The sequence below is a fragment of the Nicotiana tabacum genome, chromosome 15, assembly GCF_000715075.1.
Source record: "Nicotiana tabacum cultivar K326 chromosome 15, ASM71507v2, whole genome shotgun sequence".
NCBI classification, from domain to species: domain Eukaryota; kingdom Viridiplantae; phylum Streptophyta; class Magnoliopsida; order Solanales; family Solanaceae; genus Nicotiana; species Nicotiana tabacum.
The window spans coordinates 99,355,120-99,376,989 of NC_134094.1; the positions used below are offsets into that span (position 1 = coordinate 99,355,120).

The 21,870-nt window shown below is 35.9% G+C and overlaps 2 protein-coding genes across 6 annotated transcripts; both read right to left on the minus strand.

Moving 5' to 3' along the window:
• Positions 1-5,184: 5,184 nt before the first annotated feature.
• On the minus strand, positions 5,185-14,822 carry LOC107795651 (putative E3 ubiquitin-protein ligase RHG1A). Of its 5 annotated transcripts, none has more exons than XM_075231034.1 (8): positions 14,697-14,822; positions 14,371-14,415; positions 14,034-14,137; positions 6,728-8,545; positions 6,261-6,311; positions 5,907-6,005; positions 5,683-5,826; positions 5,185-5,575 (listed from the first exon to the last, which is right to left on the minus strand). In XM_075231034.1, the coding sequence occupies exons 4-8, from the start codon at positions 8,450-8,452 to the stop codon at positions 5,444-5,446; spliced, it is 2,151 nt and encodes a 716-aa protein (XP_075087135.1). In that variant the 5' UTR covers positions 8,453-8,545; positions 14,034-14,137; positions 14,371-14,415; positions 14,697-14,822; the 3' UTR covers positions 5,185-5,443. The 5 variants fall into 5 exon arrangements, with proteins under 5 accessions (XP_075087135.1, XP_075087136.1, XP_016473812.2 ...); XM_075231035.1 differs by having other exon boundaries at positions 6,728-8,446; positions 14,697-14,807; XM_016618326.2 differs by having other exon boundaries at positions 14,568-14,730.
• On the minus strand, positions 11,293-11,841 carry LOC107795653 (uncharacterized). The gene has a single exon (XM_016618328.2). The coding sequence runs from the start codon at positions 11,839-11,841 to the stop codon at positions 11,293-11,295; it is 549 nt and encodes a 182-aa protein (XP_016473814.2).
• Positions 14,823-21,870: the final 7,048 nt, after the last annotated feature.

Below are 21,870 nucleotides of genomic sequence, written 5' to 3' on the forward strand. Positions count from 1 at the left end.
ATACAGGTTACACTACGATTTTGAATCATAAGAGAGATTTCAAGAAATGGCAGATTTATTCACTCTATCAATAACCGAGCCGGATCTGGTGTATCATAAGGGATTTGCCTTTTCTATTGATTTTTGCGGATTGGATCAAAAACAATTCTTGAATGAGGCCAGGGATGAATCGAAAAAATCTTTATTGGTTCTACCTCCTAATTTTTATGAAGAGAATGAATCTTTTTCTCGAAGGATCAGAAAAAAATGGTTCAGAGATCTACATCTATGAATTGAAAGGTCAGAATGGTCAACTCTGCAATCAGTTGTTAGAATCAATAGGTCTTCAAATTGTTCATTTGAAAAAATTGAAACCCTTCTTATTGGACGATCATGATACTTCCCAAAAATTAAAATTCTTGATCAATGGAGGAATAATATCATCATTTTTGTTCAATAAGATACCAAAGTAGATGATTGACTCATTCCATACTAGAAATAATCGAAGAAAATCCTTTGATAACCCGGATTCCTATTTCTCAATGATATTCCACTATCAAGATAATTGGTTGGATCCCGTGAAACCATTTCATAAAAGCTCATTGATATCTTCTATTTATAAAGCAAATCGACTTCGATTCTTGAATAATCCATATCACTTCTGCTTCTATTGGAACACAAGATTCCCCTTTTTCTGTGGAAAAGGCCTGTATCAATAATTCTGATTTTACGTATGGACAATTCCTCAATATCTTGTTCATTCGCAACAAAATATTTTCTTTGTGTGTCGGTAAAAAAACACATGCTTTTTGGGGGGAGAGATGCTATTTCACCAATCGAGTCACAAGTATCTAACATATTCATACCTAACGATTTTTCACAAAGTGGTGACGAAACGTATAACTTCTACAAATCTTTCCATTTTCCAAGTCGATCCGATCCATTCATTCGTAGAGTTATTTACTCGATCGCAGACATTTCTGGAACACCTCTAACAGAGGGACAAATAGTAAATTTTGAAAGAACTTATTGTCAACCTCTTTCAGATATGAATCTATCTGATTCAGAAGGGAAGAACTTGCATCAGTATCTCAATTTCAATTCAACCATGGGTTTGATTCACACTCCATGTTCTGGGAAAGATTTATCATCCGAAAAGAGGAAAAAACGGAGTCTTTGTCTAAAGAAATACGTTGAGAAAGGGCAGATATATAGAACCTTTCAACGAGATAGTGCTTTTTCAACTCTCTCAAAATGGAATCTATTCCAAACATATATGTCATGGTTCCTTACTTCGACAGGTACAGATGTCTAAATTTGATATTTTTAGATACTTTTTCAGACCTATTGCCAATACTAAGTAGCAGTCAAAAATTTGTATCCATTTTTATGATATTATGCATGGATCAGGTATATCATAGCGAATTCTTCAGAAAAAATTGTGTCTTCCACAATAGAATCTGATAAGTGAGATCTCGAGTAAGTGTTTACATAATCTTCTTCTGCCCGAAGAAATGATTCATCGAAATAATAAGTCACCATTGATATTGACACATCTGAGATCGCCAAATGCTCAGGAGTTCCTATATTCAAATATTCAATCCTTTCCCTTCTTCTTATTGCTGGATATCTCGTTCGTACACATCTTCTCTTTATTTTTCGGGCCTCTAGTGAGTTACAGACAAAGTTCGAAAAGGTCAAATCTTTGATAATTCCATCATCTATGATTGAGTTACGAAAACTTCTGGATAGGTATCCTATATCTGAACTGAATTCTTTCTGGTTAAAGAATCTCTTTCTAGTTGCTCTGGAACAATTAGGAGATTCTCTAGAAGAAATATGGGGTTCTGCTTCTGGCGGCAACATGCTTGGTCCCGCTTATGGGGTTAAATCAATACTTTCGAAGAAGAAAGATTGGAATATAAATCTCATCGATATCATCGAGATCATACCAAATCCCATCAATCGAATCACTTTTTCGAGAAATACAAGACATCTAAGTCATACACGTAAAGAGATCTATTCATTGATAAGAAAAAGAAAAAACGTGAACGGGGATTAGATTGATGATAAAATAGAATCCTGGGTCGCGAACAGCTATTCAATTGATGATGAAGAAAGAGAATTCTTGGTTCAGTTCTCCACTTTAACGACAGAAAATAGGATTGATCAAATTCTATTGAGTCTGACTCTTGTGATCGTTTATCAAAGAATGACTCTGGTGATCAAATGATTGAACAACCAGGAGCAATTTACTTACGATACTTAGTTGACATTCATAAAAAATATCTAATTAATTATGAGTTCAATCCACACTGATAGCTTCAATAGTTCACTGAATTTTTTGTGAATGATCGTGACAACTCTTCAAATCCTATTCAGTCTGATTAGATATGTCACTGAAACAAAGTGATTTCGTTCTGTCTCGGTTTTCTTTTCGGATTCCGAGGATGAGTCGGCCGATCCTAACATCATTTATAAGGAACCGGACGATGAAGCCTCCTCCTCAGATAAAGATGTCTCTGACGCTACTCTCCCGGCAAGAACAACTTTTTCTATTGTGATTTTTTTTGGCGAGTTCGGTTAGGAGGGACAAAAGAGAGATGCTTTCTATCAGTCAAAAGCAGATATCGCCCCCCATGCTCCCACTGTCCGCTTACCGAGGAATAGAAAGGAAGGATCCGAGGCCAGAGCAAGTTGGGTTGGGGTATAGAGCCGTAAGCGCGGTGGGGGTGACAGAGGACGTGCTCGTACGGTTCATAGAAGGATATGAAAAAGTACTTATTTGTTGGGAACTTTCACTCATATATATTCAAAATATGCCTCTCTAGGAGCATTACGATCTACAGCTCAAATGGTCTCTTATGAAGTCTCTATTGGTATCAGTTTCCAACTTTCAATCAACAACATTTATCAAATTCATAGTGGATTCGGCCTCAGAAACGTTCTGATATGATCAATTTTTTGTAGGGGTATTAAATAGTTACAGGTAAATAATTTGAGTGGGACATGATAATCATGAAACCTTGGCCGATGTATCTGGCGGCTCGTATTGTTTGTTGACCATAATTTATGAATTCAGTTATCATAGGGAGCATATTTAGAATATTTATAAAAAAAATATTTTATGCTTGTTTCTTTCTCTTGTTTGAGACAAGTCGTGAATCTAGAATATTGTAGTCTTTTACAATGAAAGAAGTTGGGATGAAGTTGTCACTAATAGATTACCTAGAGAAATAGGTAAAAGAAATTTCATGTTACATATTTTGTGCTATGAAGGCTTACCGGAAAAAAATCCTAAAACCCGAAAAAAAATCTAAAAACTCGAGAAAATCGAGATTGAAAGCCCCGACTTTGTTGGTTTGGTTTATGGATTTAAAAACCAGACATCATTGGTTTGATTTGGTAATTGAAAAATTCGAACCAACCCGACCTACGTACACCTCTAGGTGCAGGGATCTATAGCCTATAGGTGTAGACAATATGTGTGGGTAATTTATTTATTTATTGGAAAAACTATAGCCGCTCCTAAAAATAATAGCTGGCAAAATGTATACTTTTTTATTGTGTGTGTGCATATAATATGTGACTTAGCAAATATAATTTTTTTTCTGATTGATCAAATGTGTAACTTGCCCTTATTTTTATATATATCGACCATGGTCTATCAAACATTACGGATTGTTGGTGGTATACAGAATTATAATCTCGGAATAACTTGTGGGATTATTTTACTCTCTTTATTCATTTTTAGTTGTCCATTTTTTACTTTGATTCCTTTAAGAAAAAATAAATAAAGTATATATTTTACAATTTTACCCACTATAATTAAAATATTTCAAAAGGTCTTGGGAAATAAATTTGAGGGAATGAGCAGTTAATGATAAAGGTAAAATAGGAAAAAAGATCGTCTTATTGATTTGCTAAAATATATAAACAAGATAAAATATATTTTTAGTATAATGGATAAATAAAAGTGAAAATAGAGTATCAAATATTTGGTACAACTTTTGATTGCGGGTTAGTAATTATGGGATTGTTATGCTACAATTGTGATATATTTTATACCATCCTCTATATGTGAGATAATAATTCTCGGGTTACCAATTTTGGGATAAACCAACAAAATGACATATTTATCCTTCTCGAAAGCTTTTTAATAAAGTCAAGCTTAAACTTGAAAATAAAATTATATGTCAATTTATCAAGTTTAAATCAAACATATATTTTATATTATATCTTATATATCCAATTTTTAGTCTAATGAACTAATATTTACCAACATAATATATTCACTAGTTCTGTCATTATATTTACCGCCATATTATAAGCATCAAGGACGAAGCCAATGAAGAAACTCTGGTTCATGCTTCATCTTAAGCTCTGTATATATGTTAAAGATCCAACTAAATAAGTGTAAAAACTAGAGTTTGAACCCAGCAAATTAGATACGTTGTGATAGAATTTTGAATTTGAACCCATGAAGTTCAAATCCTGAATCCGCATATGATAATCATATTATAATCCCGAGATAACTTTTTCGCCATGAACCCTAAGGGCTTGCACAGTCTACATAGTTGATTAATCCAAGGAGAAAGATAGTGTGAGAACCAAATTAGTGGTAACCACTCTCTACTTTCTTATTCTTAGGTAATGGGAAAAAAGAGGCCTACTCAACTTTCATTTATTCAATTGTTAGGTCTTCATCAATTGCCTGCAAATTCTACGCTTTTAAGTTCTAACTACTTACAAGCAAGACTGAAGAATAAATGTTAAAATAGGCATTACACAATTTTCTTTTGATAAGTAATAGGCGTTATACAATATAGGATAAGAAGCTGATCATGTAAATAAATGATTTTTTCTTTTCCTTTTTCTTTTTTTGGATAAACGATATATTGTCAAAGCATGATAGTTATCCCGCCCTCTCATAGGAACAAAAAACACCCTGGGATAATTAATTAGGTATACCACGATTTTATCCCAACCGAACATGAGATAAACTCATCTCAAATTTAATCCCGGATTAATTATCCTTTATCCCTCCTAACAAAGGTACAAGATTCAATTCACAACAATCAATCCAAAACTAGCTGGAAACGCTATAATATGAATCCTCAAAACTGGTAAAACGTTTGAAGGCATGCATAGGGATACTACTCATGTATTTTGTACAAAAAGAATAGCGAAGACAATAAACCATGCTGATGTTCAAGGTTTTCAATTAATTGGAATAGGAAATGTAAATTTCCAGATAACAATAATGTAATTCTTCCCTAAATGATTGTCTAATCCTCCTGCTAGCGATAATTTGACTTCTTGAATAAACTCCCCAATGGAGATCAAATAAAAAAAAATACAGGATCTTCCTCAAATTAAGCCATGGAAGAGAAGAGGGCACACTTAGTGGCGTCAAATTCCCAAGTTGGCGATCCGTTTTCTTTAGACATGAGAATATGGTTCCTCACGTAGTCAGCCCTGTTGTTTTGCAAATCGGGCATATATTCTTCTGCATGAGCCATTGCTTAATGCAGCCAGCGTGAAAGTCGTGGCCGCAATTCAGTGTTCCAAGATCATCTCCATCGTTATATTCTTCCTACAAATGATTGAAAATCTATTAAAACTCCACTTAACGAGGTCCAATCTAAATGAATGAACTTTAAGCAGGCACGCAATAATAGTAGAGATTATCAAATTCAGTACCCGACATATGCAGCATGGTTCTGCATCCTCAGGTTCTTCTGTTTTTATGCAAATATAATTTCGCTGCTTCAAACGACTCAAAATAGTTTCTTCGGTTAGCCCAGTGCAAACATCCCCAATGCGCTCCCCAAGTGCCAGTAATTCCTGGAAACACATCACATAGGCACAGTTTAGCACAACATCTTTGCAATAGAATGTAATGTAGTTCTGTTTAGCACACTAACCTCATATGTCATATTATCAACATCAAGCCGCATATCCCTATGGCGATCATGAATATCCGGAATCCCAAAGAAGATTGACTGATCAAGCATCATAACATCCTGGAATATGAGGAAGGAATCATTTAAGTTTGGGAAGAGATGGTCTGGTAGCTAATTCTATCAGTTTAACTCCTCCCAAAGACAAGAAGAAAACTGATTCAAAACCTCTTCATGTCCCATCATTTTGCTACGCCTCTAACTTCCATTATGAAAGGGAAATAGGTATAAAGCCCATCATTCAGTTGAAGTGACAGTAAGAACCTAAACTCAAATCTTTTTGTATTATTTTTGATAAGGTAATGGCAAGAATCTAACCTCAAATCTTAGGCCCTCTCCCCTGCGCATAAGATCTAACACATTGCGAATCTGTTCAATAAAAAGATATTTAGCTGGTGAGTAACTGGTAAAGAAGGCGTCAACATTGCAAACTACATTGCATAAAAAAGGAACGAAGGCCTTCTCATTCTAGTTCTATAACAAGTTAACAATAAAGATCTGCTAATCCGAAATTTGGTAAAACATGTGAGACCCATAAATTAAATCCATATCTTCCCTAATTTGATCAGTCAATCCAACTTAGGGACAGGTATGCATGTATAAAACAAAGTTGGGTGGGCCGCCTGTTTTACCCCTTGCGGTTGCGGACCCCTGCCCTTAATTTGATCACTAAAGGAAATTTAATGGAACTGGAGTGACAGGATATAACACCTGCGCACCCAACAATTCATGCTGAATGAGACGAGGAGGTGATAACTATGACATGACCAGTTAAGTGAAAATACCTCAAAGACTACCCTGCTTCTTCGTTCACGTGCAGCAGCCAAATTCCTCCAGGAATAGGGGACTCCGGTAGCACCATCAAGATGCCGCTCCGACATCATTGCTGACCTTGAACTCGATGTACGATGCTCATGGTTTCCAGATAGTGCCATCTCCTGTGAGACAGCAGAACTCAAATGTAGTGGACGATTATTACCACTATGACCTCCAGATTCAGCGCCATCTGAAGACAACAAAGATCTACGGACTAATTCTTGCAGTCTCCGATGATATTGAGGAGATCTGTGGAGAACCCTAGTAGGAGGGGATGTGTGGACCCCTGAACTGGAGCTGTTGCGAGATGTGGATGCGACATTTCCAGCAACAGAAATATTTCTTCCAGCTAAACTCCAGTTGGCAAGATTTTGGTTCCAGTTTCTCCCATCAGTTGAAGGTATGAACATAGGATGTTGTGAGATGTTTCTTGACACACTTCTTGAGTTAGGCTCTTCAAATGTTGCTGAATTTCTCTCACCAGAAAAACTTGATGAACTGCCAGTTCTTGAACTTGATGCTGAATTCCACCTAGTATGTGCACGTCGATGCAGAGAAGGAACATGCATTACAACAGGCTGCCTTTGAGTATTTCCACTATCTGTAGCAGATATAGACCTCAAATCCAAAGAGATATTAGGAAGGAGCTCTGGTAATTGCTGTTCAGATGACAGATTAACATTTCCAACATCATCCACAGCAGGAAAGGGATTACTAGGAAGATAATCTTGCTGAAGTGAGCCATTAATCCTCACCCTGAAATTTCTCTGTGATCTTGAAGCCAGTGTATCAAGAGGAGTTTCTGTAACAGCTCCTCCCATGGTAAGCCCAAGTCTTGGGATCACCTGCTCTGACATATTGATGCTTCTGTTACTTTCTGTTGGAGCAGAGATATTTGCACCTGTACTCATACTATGTGGAGGAGCAGGTGTAGAATCCCATAAGTCATTCTCAGCAAGAGGAATATAATTAGAACTACCACTCCCTGAAGATTGCGCTAGATATCCTTCAAATGCTTTTCTCTTACAAAAGCGCCGACCATCCAGTGTACTGTCTGGCCTGCCATCACTATCATCCATCAAATATCCATTAGTTCCAGAAGTACTAGCAGATGATTTTTGCTCTTTTCCTGGTCTATCAGAGTTGTATGGAGTACACTCCATCACTTGAGAGTCACCGTCATCATCATTATCGTCGCTGTGCCCCTCAAATACTGGATTTCTGCTGATATCATGAGGAATAGTGCTAGAACTATAACCTCGAGAAAATAAAGTGATGTTATCTATTCGATGGCTGTTTAAATTTTCTTCAGTATTACTCAATGACAGAATGTCAGAAGACCCATATTGCTGTTCGTTACAGAAATGTGAAGGTCCAGGATAAGTAGTCATCGTGGATGACCTTCCATGATCTGTTTTCTGTTCACTCTGACTTGCACAATTCGGTGTAATTGAGGAGCTGGATTCTCCTAAACTCCACCCGGTTACGTTCTGTCTCTCTTGGCTCACAGGGTCGAAAAATGGAAAATTGGTCTCATTAGAAGATACCATATAATCTGGCAGGTGATTTTGTGCAGGATCTTGCAAATTATTCCAGCATATCTGCTGATCTGCACCACCATCACTAGACGTAGAACCATGACTGAAACCTAAAGATTCTTGAAGGGAACCGAAGGTACTCCGTCGCCCCTGCATTAGGGCTATATTATACACCAAATTACAACCTCAAAGAGAATTTGAGATAGTATCGTAGTGCCTGAAGATCCACACACTTTGTTCTTAGCAGACCTGGAAAATTTAAAGTAAACCATACTTACTCCAATTTAGGCAGGTAACATAAGACAGCAGTAGAATAGTATTATAATCAACATGTTATGATAATGATGTAAAATGTGGCCTCAATGCCAACAGAAAAGATTGGTGGAAAATGTTACTGTTCCTTTTTTTTTTTTTGTGGCGGTGTGGTGGGGTTGGGGTACCTGAGAGAGTGCAACATAGAATTATATCTAAGGGTTTAAGAACAGAAAGGTTGTATACTTGTATATCACTGAAGCAAGGATTTCTCCACTTGTTAGCTGATGAGCATATTAACATGCCTTCACAACCGAATTCGGATACAGTTACATCTAATTAATGCATTCGCATCAATACCACAATTATAGAGTATCATGCTCTCAAAGGCATTTCATTCTCTTCACATAAACAAGGTTTCTCAAAAGAAGCCAGATAAGACATCTCCATGTCAACAAAACATTGCACTTTATGTGCAACTACTATTATTGCCTAGAATCCAGAGCCTCTATGCGACCTTGATTCCTGTCGATGAAATGAAGGTCATAAGAGTATATTTCCTCCCAATAACAACATTGATATTTTTGAAAATTATCCTTCAATATGGTATACTTTAAGAGCAGTTATGTACAGATATCCTGATACTTGTTCTACTTACATACAAAACTATTATTTAAACCACTCAGACATGTTTAAATAGAGACAAAATAGACAGACATCATCAACCATGAAGGGAAATTGCACTAGAAATATTGGACTGAGGTAGTGGGAATAAAACCAAAAAAAGAGAGAAAAAAGAAAACAAAAGAAGAATTTGGTCATATGAACAGCTGGCATGAGAAGAAGAAGGATTAAACAGAAATGAGAAGAAAAAAAGATAAAAGAGAAGATATATCTGCAATAAGATACACAGTCATCAAATACCAATGAGCATCGACTAAAATTGAACAAATGAAGATTTCTAGATTTTGGATTCTTAAAACTCCAGAGAGCATGGACTAAAGATTCCCAACCTTTTAACTCTTCAATACATCATCAAGATGAGAAAAAGATTTTTTCATCAAAACAATAAGCAGATTAACACATTCCATGTTCAAATCAGCTGTATGCAGAAGCATCAAAGACCACATAAAATGGCTTTCTTCCTTAATTTCCTGAAAACAAAAGAGGGCCTAAAGAAAGAGCTCTATACAAGCAACCCAAAAAATAAATAATAAGGATGGACCTTTAAATCAGAAACCCATTAAAACTCAAGAAGTTCTACTTATACATAGACTCAAATATCAGCAAACCCACAAAAAAAAAAAAAAAAGGTTTGACCTTTAAAACAGAAACCCATTAAAATTCTCAAGAAAAATCTCCATTTAAACATAGAATCAAACATCAGCAATCCAAAAAAAGCAAAAAAGATTGGACCTTCAAATCAAAAACCCATAAAAACTCAAGAAAAATCTCCATTTATACATAGAATCAAACATCAGCAGACCCAACAAGAAAACAAGAAAAAAAAGGTAGAACCTTTAAAACAAAAACTCATTATAGTTCTCAGAAAATCTCCATTAAGAAACCCATCTCAAATAAAACAAATTCACAAATAACACAACAACAACAACCAAGTAAAATACCACAAATGGGGTCTAGGGAGGGTAGAGTGTACGCAGACCTTACCCCTACCCCGAGGGAGTAGAGAGGCTCTTTCCGGAAGACCCCCGGCTCAAGAAGACGAGAAGAGAGACAATATATCAATACAATCGATAGAAAATAATAAAAATAATGACAGCAACATAAGAACTAGAGAAAAGATGCAAAGCACTAACAATAATCCGTAGATAAGGTCTGGCACAAAGAAAAACAGTAGAATAGTGTAAACACAACATGAACACTAGCAGTCTAAGACAAAGCCTTGTCAGACTAGCTTCACACATGTACAAAGAAGAACAATGCTTAACTACCTCCTAACCTACATACCTAATGCTCGACCTCCACACCTTCCTATCAAGAGCCATGTCCTCGAAAATCTGAAGTCACCCTATGTCCTGTCTGATCACCTCTCCCCAATACTTCTTAGGCCGCCCTCTACCTCTCCTCGTACCCTCCAAAACCAACCGCTCACACCTCCTTACCGGGGCATCTGGGCTTCTCCTCTGTACATGCCCGAACCATTTGAGTCTCGCTTCCCGCATTTTGTCATCCATAGGATCTACGCCCACTTTCTCCCGAATAACTTCGTTCTTATCCTAGCATGCCTGCACATCCACCTCAACTATCTCATCTCTGCTACCTTCATCTTCTAGATGTGTGATTGCTTAACTGGCCAACACTAAGCCCCATACAACATGGCCGGTCTAACCACCGCTCTATGAAACTTACCTTTAAGTGACAGAGGCACTTTCGTGTCACACAGTACTCCAGATGCTAGACTCCATTTCATCCACTCCACCCTTGCTTACCTGCGTGTGGTCGCCGGCGTTCTTGCCGGTGGGTGGGGCTACTCGACGGAGAAGAAAGGGGGTCGAAGAGAGAGGGAGAAAAGTAGCCATTAGAGAGAGAGACAGAGGGAGGAGAGAAAAGTAATCGTTCTGAATCAGAAAAAACTCAGGTATTGACCCTTTCTATTTGTTGGCACTCAAGTAACCAAAAAAAAAACACAAGAAATTTCAGACTTCCGATTTTCCGTTGTCATTTCAATTTCAAAAAAATTTGCAAAAATATTGTAGATAATAATGTTTTCCAACTAGTCACAATTACAAGTGAACATCTCTGTGAAGCCTAGTATCGCCATTAATCAGTAGGCGAACTTTAAGTGAGCAAGATCCACAAGGAAGCACAATAAATGCTGGCAAAGATTTAGAGGTCAGCAAAAAGACTGTACACCCTTCTATTGATATTGAACAACCCGTGTCAGCCAATTCTAAAGAATCAATAAAGTAGTGGTCACCACATCTACAAGGATAAGAAAGCTCTATAACATCACCAGAATCTTGAATTGTAAGGTCCTCTAAGCTAACATATTCAGCAATTGCTACGTCCTGTCTCAAAGCTAGCAATTCACCGTCATAAAGTGCACGTGACCTCGGGTTGCCAAGGGTTTCCCAAGCTCTCTGTATCTCCAAAAATTTGTTTTCTGTCAGACACTTAGAATTGGATGTTTCTGATGGCTTTTGCTGCTTGTCTGGATGAAAACAAAGTATGGCTGACCGATAGGCTTTACGGATTTCTTCAAAATCTGCATCCTCCTTCACACCTAGGATCTCATAGTGAGTCTTATGAATGAAGTTGCTGCTCGAAATCATGGCACTCTGTCTGCAAATCCACCCCAAATAAAAAGGAAAAAGAAAAGTAGGAGGGGAATTTTTGGTGAAGACCAACAATCTACTTTTGACAAGTATCAATAAGATTGCATGCACAGAATTAGATCACATACAAAGAACTTTGAACTTTATTCTAATAAGCGCAAAATCTATTTTTTCCCAACTTCGAAACTGTGATGGATAATGTGTCCGCCCTCTACCTTTCTCCACTTAAAAATCAAACTTTAAATGGAGAAGAATTAGATCGCATACAAAGAATTTTGAACTTTATTCTAATAACCGCAAAATCTATTTTTTCCCAACTTCGAAACTGTGATGGATAATGTGTCTGCCCTCTACCCTTCTCCACTGCTAAGATTCAAACTAATAATGCGCACCTCCAACATATCGCACTGTATTACCTTTGTCATTGAACCAAAAAGCACTGGGGCAAGTTCAAAAACTATAAAAGACGACCTTTGGAATTTTTCCCAATTGAACTGCAGGACTTAAACTCACATCCTTCAGTATGCCCCTCGCTCAATCCACTCCCTACCCATGGAGAAGAAATAAAAAAGATGACAAGCAGGGAAGAACGTCAGTAGGATGCTTGACTGCTGACAATCAAACAGCAACACAAATTACTAGACTGTCTAGCTTGCTGTTACAATGTGCGTCCTGGGCCCTTATTGTTTCTATATAGAAGCCACTGACAGAGAACAGCCCAGTTCATCCATCAGAAAGATAGAACTTTAGCAGTGGACCAATGTGCAAACATATACAACCACTTAGCACCACAAAAGCACGAATAAATACTTAGCAGCCAACAGAAGCATGATTACTGTAATGTGGTTTCCAATTATCTGAGGTTACAACAGAAATGAAATTAGACAGATAATTAGAGTGAGCGAGGCCTGGTATCCTAGCCTACAGCATTTTGCTTGACTTGGCATGCATGAAGAAACAAGATTCAACACCAAAGAATGAGCCAAGAAATGCAAGCAAGGTACCCCTTTATGCATAAGGATCAGGCACCAAGCAATAATACTCATTACAAGATTGAGAAAGTTTAAAGCTGACTTCAGATCAATTGCCTTTACATGGCTGATGACACTGAGAAGTAAAATGCTCTGTGTCTTAATCTGGCAATCTTTAATGATGGACTTAATTTAACAAAGTGACACCAACTACAAATTACCAGACTTTCCGTATGCTAAAATATCAGCATTTGAAGTAAGGATCAAGGAGCATCAACAATCAGTGCCAGGACAATCTTATATTTCAGAGCTAGCAAGTAACTGACACAGGCTATGACCTTAAGCATGCGAGATCACTTACAAGGGAGTACTTTGGTATTAAGTGGAGAAAGGTCAGAAGCAGCTGTATGCAATTAGCTTTCACGGTCTCCTTAAGAATCAAGTGTGTCCTCTTCTTTCGTTTGCAGAGTAATTGAACAATCAGAGAGGACGGGAAATATGATAAACAGGAAGTTCAAACAAAGTTCCCAGAAGCTCAATAACCAAAGGGAACCACCTTTCAACATGTTTAAGATTTTCCTTATGCTTTAGTCTTCCATCACAAGGACCAGAGGCATCATCAGCATATTAGCCTAAACCACGACAACATTTCATCTCCCAAACTTTTTAACTTCCTTGGTAAGTTCCCCACATATCCCCTATAAATATACCATCAAATTCCAGTTTTGAGATATCACATCAACCCTATCATCACTAATCCTAAGTTATCAAGGTACCCGGGATATAGTGATTCGAAAAGTTCTCTTTTTTCTTTTTAGTTAACAGATTTCACTCATCAAGTTCCTGTTTGATTGCACTGTTAGAACCCCCACAATGTTCCTCTCTTGGGGTTAATGTCTGATGGCTACTGGATCTAGACATCAGGAGCGATTCTATATCAGGTAAATTGAAAATATTACTACTCCATCTTTACTGCTACTTTAAAAAATGTAGTTTTTATTCGCAACAGCTTTATTCATGTTACAGTTCACAAATTCAGCAGACAAATGAAACCCGTTGAACAAACACAAACAGAGAAAGGAGACCAACCCAACAGCTAAAATTATCATCTGAATAACAATACAATTCAATACATCTTTAAATTTTCATAAAGTAATCACCTTTACTGCAAAAAATGGACGAAAAAAACGCACCAAAAACTGGACTATGAAAATTTACCTAAAATGGGTATTCAGATTTCACGGCCGGATTCAGTGACGGAGACGATGGTCCTTATTGCAGCGGCAGAAAATCTCAGCTGAGACGGTAGAGAAATTGGGGTGCTGAAGAGTGGAGACAGAGTTAGGCCTTTTTTTTTTTCTTTTTAAATTCACAAATAACACAAGAACTGAAAAGCTTAAAAAGAAAGGAAAAAGAAATCTCAAATAAATTGTAACCAACACATGAAGCCCCAGCATTGGTTCACTGTAGCAAATAACTAGTAGTACGTAGTTTATAAGAAAACAAAAACATATATGGGAAGATTAAAAAAAAAAGATCAAAACAAAGAATGTACCAATTAAACTGCAGCCAGAAGAAGCAACAGATCTATGATAACAACCTGAAATGCAAACAAAGAAGTATTAGAAACAGTTTTAGAAAAATGATCAAAGATTTTGAGCTGTTTTTATAAGTGTTGACAATAAAACTACAGTTCTTTACAATTCAGAACACAGAAAAAGAACAATCAACAGATACGTTAAGGATACATACAGAACTTACTGCTTAACAGAAGAAACAGAAGAGAGAGAGAGAGAGAGAGAGAGAGAGAGAGAGAGAGAGAAGAAGGGGGTTTGGGAGATGAGATGAGAATGAAGTGGTGGGTGTGGAAAGAATACATACATACAGAGAGAGAAGAGGTGGCCTGAAGTGGTGCATTAAAAGAGGAAACAGTAAGCAATCTTTGATTTATGTAAAAACAACTACGCCCCTTGTCCACAAGGTAGCTAAAGAAATATTTAAGGCAGTATGAAAAGTACCATTAGAGAATTTTATTTAAGGCAGTATGAAAAGTACCATTAGAGAATTATTCTTTTGTTCTTAAAAGAATGACCTAATTTGAAATTTAAAAAAATAGCATATCTTTTTTGAATCTAAATATCAATTTCCAAATGAAGTAAATTCACATATTAGAAATCATGATATGTTAAGTTAAGGGTCTGTTTGGAAAGCCACCAGTTAATTAGAATTGGTGTAATTATTAGGGTAATAATTACACAGCCTAGTAATTACACAGTATTGTAATTACGATTATATGTTTGTTTGTCATAACGTAATTATACTTTAATTATAAACGTACTGTTTGGTTGCACAAGTGTAATTAAACAGTTAGATTAAATTTTAAATGAAGTAATTATCAAAATTTAAACGTTAATATAATAAATATATGCCTATAAATATTTTTTTATAAGTATAAATGATATTAGATTTGGTATTTAAGATGCATATTTTTTCTTGAATATATATTAATGAGTAATCATATATTTATAACTAATATTGTAAAAATAATTGATGTATGTTTTTTCAATTTATAATATTTAATTTAATTAATTATAAAAACTAAAACATACATTTTGTAAGAATATCATGGGGATGCATGTTTGATAAAATAACTTGATATCTACAAATATAATGTCATTACATGCAATGTGAATAACAAACTAATACTATTAAATCAAGTAAATTGGAATCATAAATATAACATAATTTCAAAATCCAAAAAAAAAAAAAGTTTAACATATGTCAAATTCCAACTTAATAAAAATAAGTTCCAATACAACTTAAGATTAGGAAACATAATAAGTTTATAGCATTATTCAAGAACGAAACTCTACTTTAATGACATCAACCATTATATGCGAGGTTTGTTAATGACTCATTATTTCTAATATTAGGAGGTGTAGTTTTAAAAACTAAAATAATAACGCAGTTACACTAAATGAAGAAAATAAAAGAAATAAGAAATAAAATATATGAGCAGTTACATGGATTCACAAGAAATAAAGGTAGAGAAATAAAAGATAAATAATGTACAAATAAAATATATTTTAAAATTAAAAAGAAATTAAAAGGTAAAAATAAAAGAAATCAAAATAATGGAAATAAAAAGTTATAAAGAAAATAAATTAAAATAAAAATAAAAAAGGAAAGAAATTAAAAAATAACTTGTAATTACACGGTGTAATTACCATCAATTCTCACCTCCCCAATTACAACCAATTCTATATTGACCAAGTAATCACTTGGCCAGACAAACATGTCAAACGGTGTAATTACACTCAAATTCAATTCTCATGTGACTTTCCAAACATGCTCTAAAAGTATCTTAGAAGTTAGAATAGCATAGTTATATCATTATTGACTAACACATAAAAAAAAGAAATGAAAGATTATCGTGTTTATACCAAATTGAGTGATGTTAACTCAAAAAAGATTTGGAAAAAAAAAACTCAAAAAAGATCAAGCTTTGTGAGAATATAGATTTATTATGTTTAATTAATTAACAGATTTAACATAAAAGCAAATACTTTACATTTATTTGTTCAATAAAAATAATAATGCTTAAATAATAAAATTTATGGAGTCAAATATTGTGCATTTATCAATTTAGTAATATATCGGATCTAGATAAAAAAAAAATCAAAAGAAGAAAAGAAAAGAAAAGTAGTGTTTCATATTACAACAGTTTCAGAAGTAGATTACATTTCTTTTTACGTGGTCAAAAGTTGACTATTAAATTGTTTCTTTCATACCAAAGCGAGGAGATGAGAGGAGAGTAAATGAATTAGAATGTAAAAGGCATTATAGTAAGGTTTAGGGTGAAATTGACAGGATTTCTCTATTGTTAATCAAAAGTTTTAGGTTCGAGTTTCAGGTATAAAAAAAACATTTGGTAAAAAAAGCTTTTCGAATTTTACATGGCAGGAATCAAAATTAGTCAGAATGACAATGAATAGATTGTGATGTATTTGGTCGACAATACCAAATCCCACAGTCACTCATGTTTTCATCTTCACGCCAAGTACCTGTCCACTTTTGCATCACATTTCACATGCATGTTTTTTCACTCTTTTCATTTTTAACGTTTCTCCTTTTTCTGTGTGTTTCGTTAATAATTTCCCTCCTTTTTGGACTTTATTCACATTGTTTGGTAATATATGATGTCCTGTCCCTTCTCGGGTAAAATATGGAGAACCAAATGGTGCTGAATTAATATTTTAATTCTTCATGTCAAATTTTAAAATATCTTTCACTTATTAAATGTGTTAGTTGTGGAATCACCCTGAAAAAATACCATAAGAAATACGAATATTTAGTTTTAGCAAAATATGTTAAATTCCAGCCGAAATAGGAAGTCCTATTATTTGAATTTGATAATCCAAACTTGAATTGTTATTACCACTCTTCAATTTGTCCGAGCTGTACTATGATGTAATGTAAATATGTAATTATGCCACAGAACAGACATAGCATTAGTAATAATTAAAACGAAATAAATTCTAATTAATCCCCTTATTTTACGAATGTTGGATTGGCATCTTTACACAAATAGCCGAATAGATTCATTGTTTACTTTTCCTAGCAGGTATACATAGATTATGCACTGATTATACATAGTTATACACATATTATACATTTGTCGGCTATTTTTAGTTTAAACAGGAATAGTGACTATTTAGGTTAACACTACTCAATTTCACTTATGAAACAAGAGTATACGTGTAATTCCCTTCCCATATCCCCTATGTATAATAGAAATTAATAAAATATTAAGGGTGTGTTTGGTATGAAGGAAAATATTTTTCGAAAAATATTTTTTAATTTTTTTATGTTTGGTTGGCATAAATGTTTTAAAAAATATTTTCCCCATGAACTCATTTTCCCTATCAAGAGAAGGGAAAACATTTTCCAAAACTCTTTTCCAACATTCCCTTCATTCCTCATCCCCACCAACCTCCACCAACCCACCCCACACTCCACCCACCCCCACCCCCACCTAAATAGAAATATTATTAATAGTACTTTCTTTTCATGTAATAGATAAGTTTTTTTTATTTCAACAAATGAGTATTTTCTTTTCACGATATAAAAAATATTTTATTTTATTTTAACAAAAAAAGTACTTTCTTTTCATGATATAGAAAATATATTTTCTTTCATTTCAATAAAATGATGTAGTAAAAAATATTTTCTTTCATTTCAACAAAATGATGTAGTAAAAAATATTTTCTTTTATTTTAAAAAAAAGAGTATTTTCTTTTTATGATGTAGAAAAAGTTTTTTCTTTCATTTCAACAAAATGAGTATTTTCTTTTCATGATGTAGAAAATGAATTTTCTTTCATTTCAACAAAATGAGTACTTTATTTTCATGTTGTAGAAATAGTACTTTCTTTTTCAACCAAAAAAGGAGTATTTTTTTTAGTTATGGAGCACAAGTTCAACGTTATTTTTGCGTAAAATAGTAAAGCAGCACATTAGTTCATTTGGGTTTGTGTGAATTTTTAGAAGAATAATTAAATTATGAAGAATAGGGTTATAAAAATGTTGGGTATTTGTGTGTGGGCGGGGGAGGGGAGGGGGGAGGGGGAAAGCATAGGAAACATAGGGACTTGGGGAGGGGGAGGGGTGACGTGAGTAGCATAAAAAATTATTTTTCTAAAAAATATTTTCTACTCTCTAACCAAACACTAGAAAATATTTTCCGGAAAAAGTTTTCACTCACCAACCAAACAAGGAAAAATAAGTGATAACATCACTCATTTTCTATGAAAACGTTTTTTAGGAAAACATTTTCAATGGAAAATATTTAAGGAAATACCAAACACACCCTAAGTGTAATCCTCTTTAACTTCATAGTCAATAAAAGAAATGAAGATAATGCCAGCGTCACTATAATTTTCGTAACCTCTTTTTTACTCTTTTAACTTTCTTTTAGAATTCTAGTGCTATAACTCTATTTTTCTCTTCAAACTTCTTTCAGTTTCTGTCTAGTCAGCAATTTGTAAAATATTTTCTTCTTGTTATATTCATGTCACTGTTGCATATTTATTCTAATTATATGAAAATTCTTTGAAAGTTAACATGATGAGAACAAAAAACAAGAATAGTACATTTTAAAATGTGTATACGGTCGAAACTGATTTCGGCGTTCGTACGTCTGATCGAGATGGAAACATAAGGGACCGAAAAAAGTCTTCATAAAATCGAGATGGATCCGAAAATGGTACAAACGAACTTCAGATTTCAGGTACATGTTAAATACCGAGCTCGAAGTCATTATCGAGCTCGGGTCCGAATCGAACTATGATGATATATGATTGAATCAAGCTTAAAGGCCAGAGGCCAACCAATACCGAGCCCAAGTCATTATCAGACCCCGAGTCAGTATCAACCTCAAACCCTCATCGAACTCTAAAGCTGGAAACCGACCAATATTGACCAATACCGAGTCCGTTCAGGATCGAGCTCGTAGACAAGAGTCGTTGCAGCCGCACTAAGGGAGAGAATCTCAGCGGGAATTAGGGAAAAACTGATGTGTCATGGGTTCCCCACTATATATTTTTAATTATATCTAAAGTAAGATTCCTCATTATAAAAGGGATGGCTATATTTATGTAAAAGGACAAGTTTGGCATATATTGTAACTGAGATATCATACACTCCTATATTGAAGAGTTATCCTTTTTTAATTTCAGAGATTGATTCATCTTGCCTAATCTATAAATTATCCTCTTCTCAACTTTGTTTATTTTTCATTCTTTACAATCAATATTCGATATTTCCATTTACTCTTACGATTCGTGTCAAGTTATACCACATACCCTTAGAACTACATACAAATTCAACTCTATCCGTTTTTCGGGTAAACAGTTTGGCACCCACCATGGGGCTAAGGATAATAGTGATTATTTGATACGAATCTGCAAAAACACACCATTTTACGCTTATTTTCGGAAGTGCCTTTGATTTCGGATTAGCAACGACGAGCTCTCAAATTAGATGGCCTTACCTATCGACAACGAAACTGGCCTTCAAGGTGAGAACAACAACTTGACGCCTGGGGTCGGAATGCCGCTTGTCGACACCGTTGGAGCTCGAGTCAAAGTGCCATTAGACGTTAATTCGCACGTGGCCATCGAGGCAAACCTACATTCTGAACCTGAAAATAGCATTCATGGTGGCACTCGATCTGTAGCTCGAGATACCCATAATGTCGAGGAAAACGACGTCAGCTTGTGTATAATTTTCGAAATGTTACAAGCTCAACAGGCAGCAACAGCTGAGTTGCAGAGTCAAACCCTTATACCGAGCAAACCGGAGCCCAGTCTACCCCGAGAAATCACCCACAGGACGGAACCAGCTATAGTAAGGTCAAATAAGCAAGAGCCGGGGACTAATCCCGAAATTAATAAGATGTTCGAAGAACTGACCAAACGAATAGAATCAGGAGAAAGGAGGATCGAGGCAAACGACAAAAAGGTGGAAACATATAACTTCAGGGTTGATCAGATCCCGGGAGCACCACCGATATTGAAGAGCTTAGATTCCAAAAAATTCGTACCAAAGCCTTTCCCCAAAAGCACGGCTCCTAAATCGATCCCAAAGAAATCCTGCATGCCCAAGATTCCTAAATATAACGGAACTACCGACCCCAACGAACATGTCACCTCTTACACATGTGCCATTAAAGGGAACGACCTAGAGGACGATGAAATCGAATCCGTATTATTGAAGAAATTCGGTGAAACCCTGTCAAAGGGAGCAATGATATGGTGTCATAATTTACCATCTAATTCTATCGATGCATTTTCTATGTTTGTAGATTCCTTTGTAAAAGCACACGCCAGGGCCATAAAGGTCAAGACCAGGAAGTCGGACCTGTTCAAGGTAAGACAAAAGGATAATGAGATGCTAAGGGAGTTCGTATCTCGTTTTCAAATTGAACGAATGGATCTGCCACCAGTCACAAACGATTGGGCTGTTTAGGCTTTCACTCAAGGTTTGAACGAACAAAGTTCGACGGCTTCAGGGCGGTTGAAGTATAACCTGATCGAGTACCCAGCTATTACTTGGGCCAACGTGCATAATCGGTACCAGTCAAAAATTAGAGCCGAAGACAATCAGTTGGGTTCTGAACCCGCTGCTAGAAGGGACATCAATCGAGAACAAGGTCCGATCAGGGACCGATACCGACCATATAGTGGAAACCACAAGATCAATGAATCGAGACGTAACCCCGGACAAGGTAATAAAATAAGTGATCGAGGTCAAGGGTCTCGGGGCTGATGAACAGAAATGGGTTCGATAGGCCTACCGGATCCAAGGAAGCACCAAGTTATCGGAGTATAACTTCAGCATCGATGCATCCGCTATCGTGTCGGCTATCGGATGCATCAAAGACACTAAATGGCCTCGACCCATGCAGACCGATCCTTCCCAGAGGAACCCCAATCAAATGTGCGAATATCATGGCACCCATGACCACAGAATGGAAGATTGCAGGCAACTAAGAGAGGAGGTAGCTCGGTTATTCAATAAAGGGCACCTTCGAGAAATTTTAAGCGACACGACCAAAAATCATTTAAAAACAGGGATTTCGGTAAACTAAACGAACAGAAAGAACCATATCATATCATCCACATAATCATCGGTGGCGTCGATACCCCTTAGGGGCCGGTGCTTAAACGCACGAAGACATCAGTTATGAGAGAAAAGCAACCTCGAACTCAGGATTACGCACCCATAGGAACCTTGTCCTTTGATTATGAAGATGCAGAAGGAGTCATGCAACCTCACAACGATGCACTAGTAATATCTGTACTTATGAATAAAACTAAAGTTAAGCGTGTATTAATTGATCCAGGTAGCCCGGCCAACATTATTAGATCGAAGGTTGTAGAAAAACTCGGTCTATAGGACCAGGTCGTACCCGCAACCCTGGTTCTAAACGAATTCAATATGGCATGTGAAACCACCAAAGGTGAGATAATTCGGCCGATAAACGTGGCCGGGAC

Coding starts and splice junctions, on each gene's coding strand:
- LOC107795651 (XM_075231034.1), bottom strand. CDS start 8,452: ATGCAGGGGCGACGGAGTACCTTCGGTTCCCTTCAAGAATCTTTAGGT. Junction 5,827..5,906: donor TTGATAATATGACATATGAG/GTTAGTGTGCTA, acceptor ATGTGTTTCCAG/GAATTACTGGCACTTGGGGA. Junction 5,576..5,682: donor AACCATGCTGCATATGTCGG/GTACTGAATTTG, acceptor AATCATTTGTAG/GAAGAATATAACGATGGAGA.
- LOC107795653 (XM_016618328.2), bottom strand. CDS start 11,841: ATGATTTCGAGCAGCAACTTCATTCATAAGACTCACTATGAGATCCTA.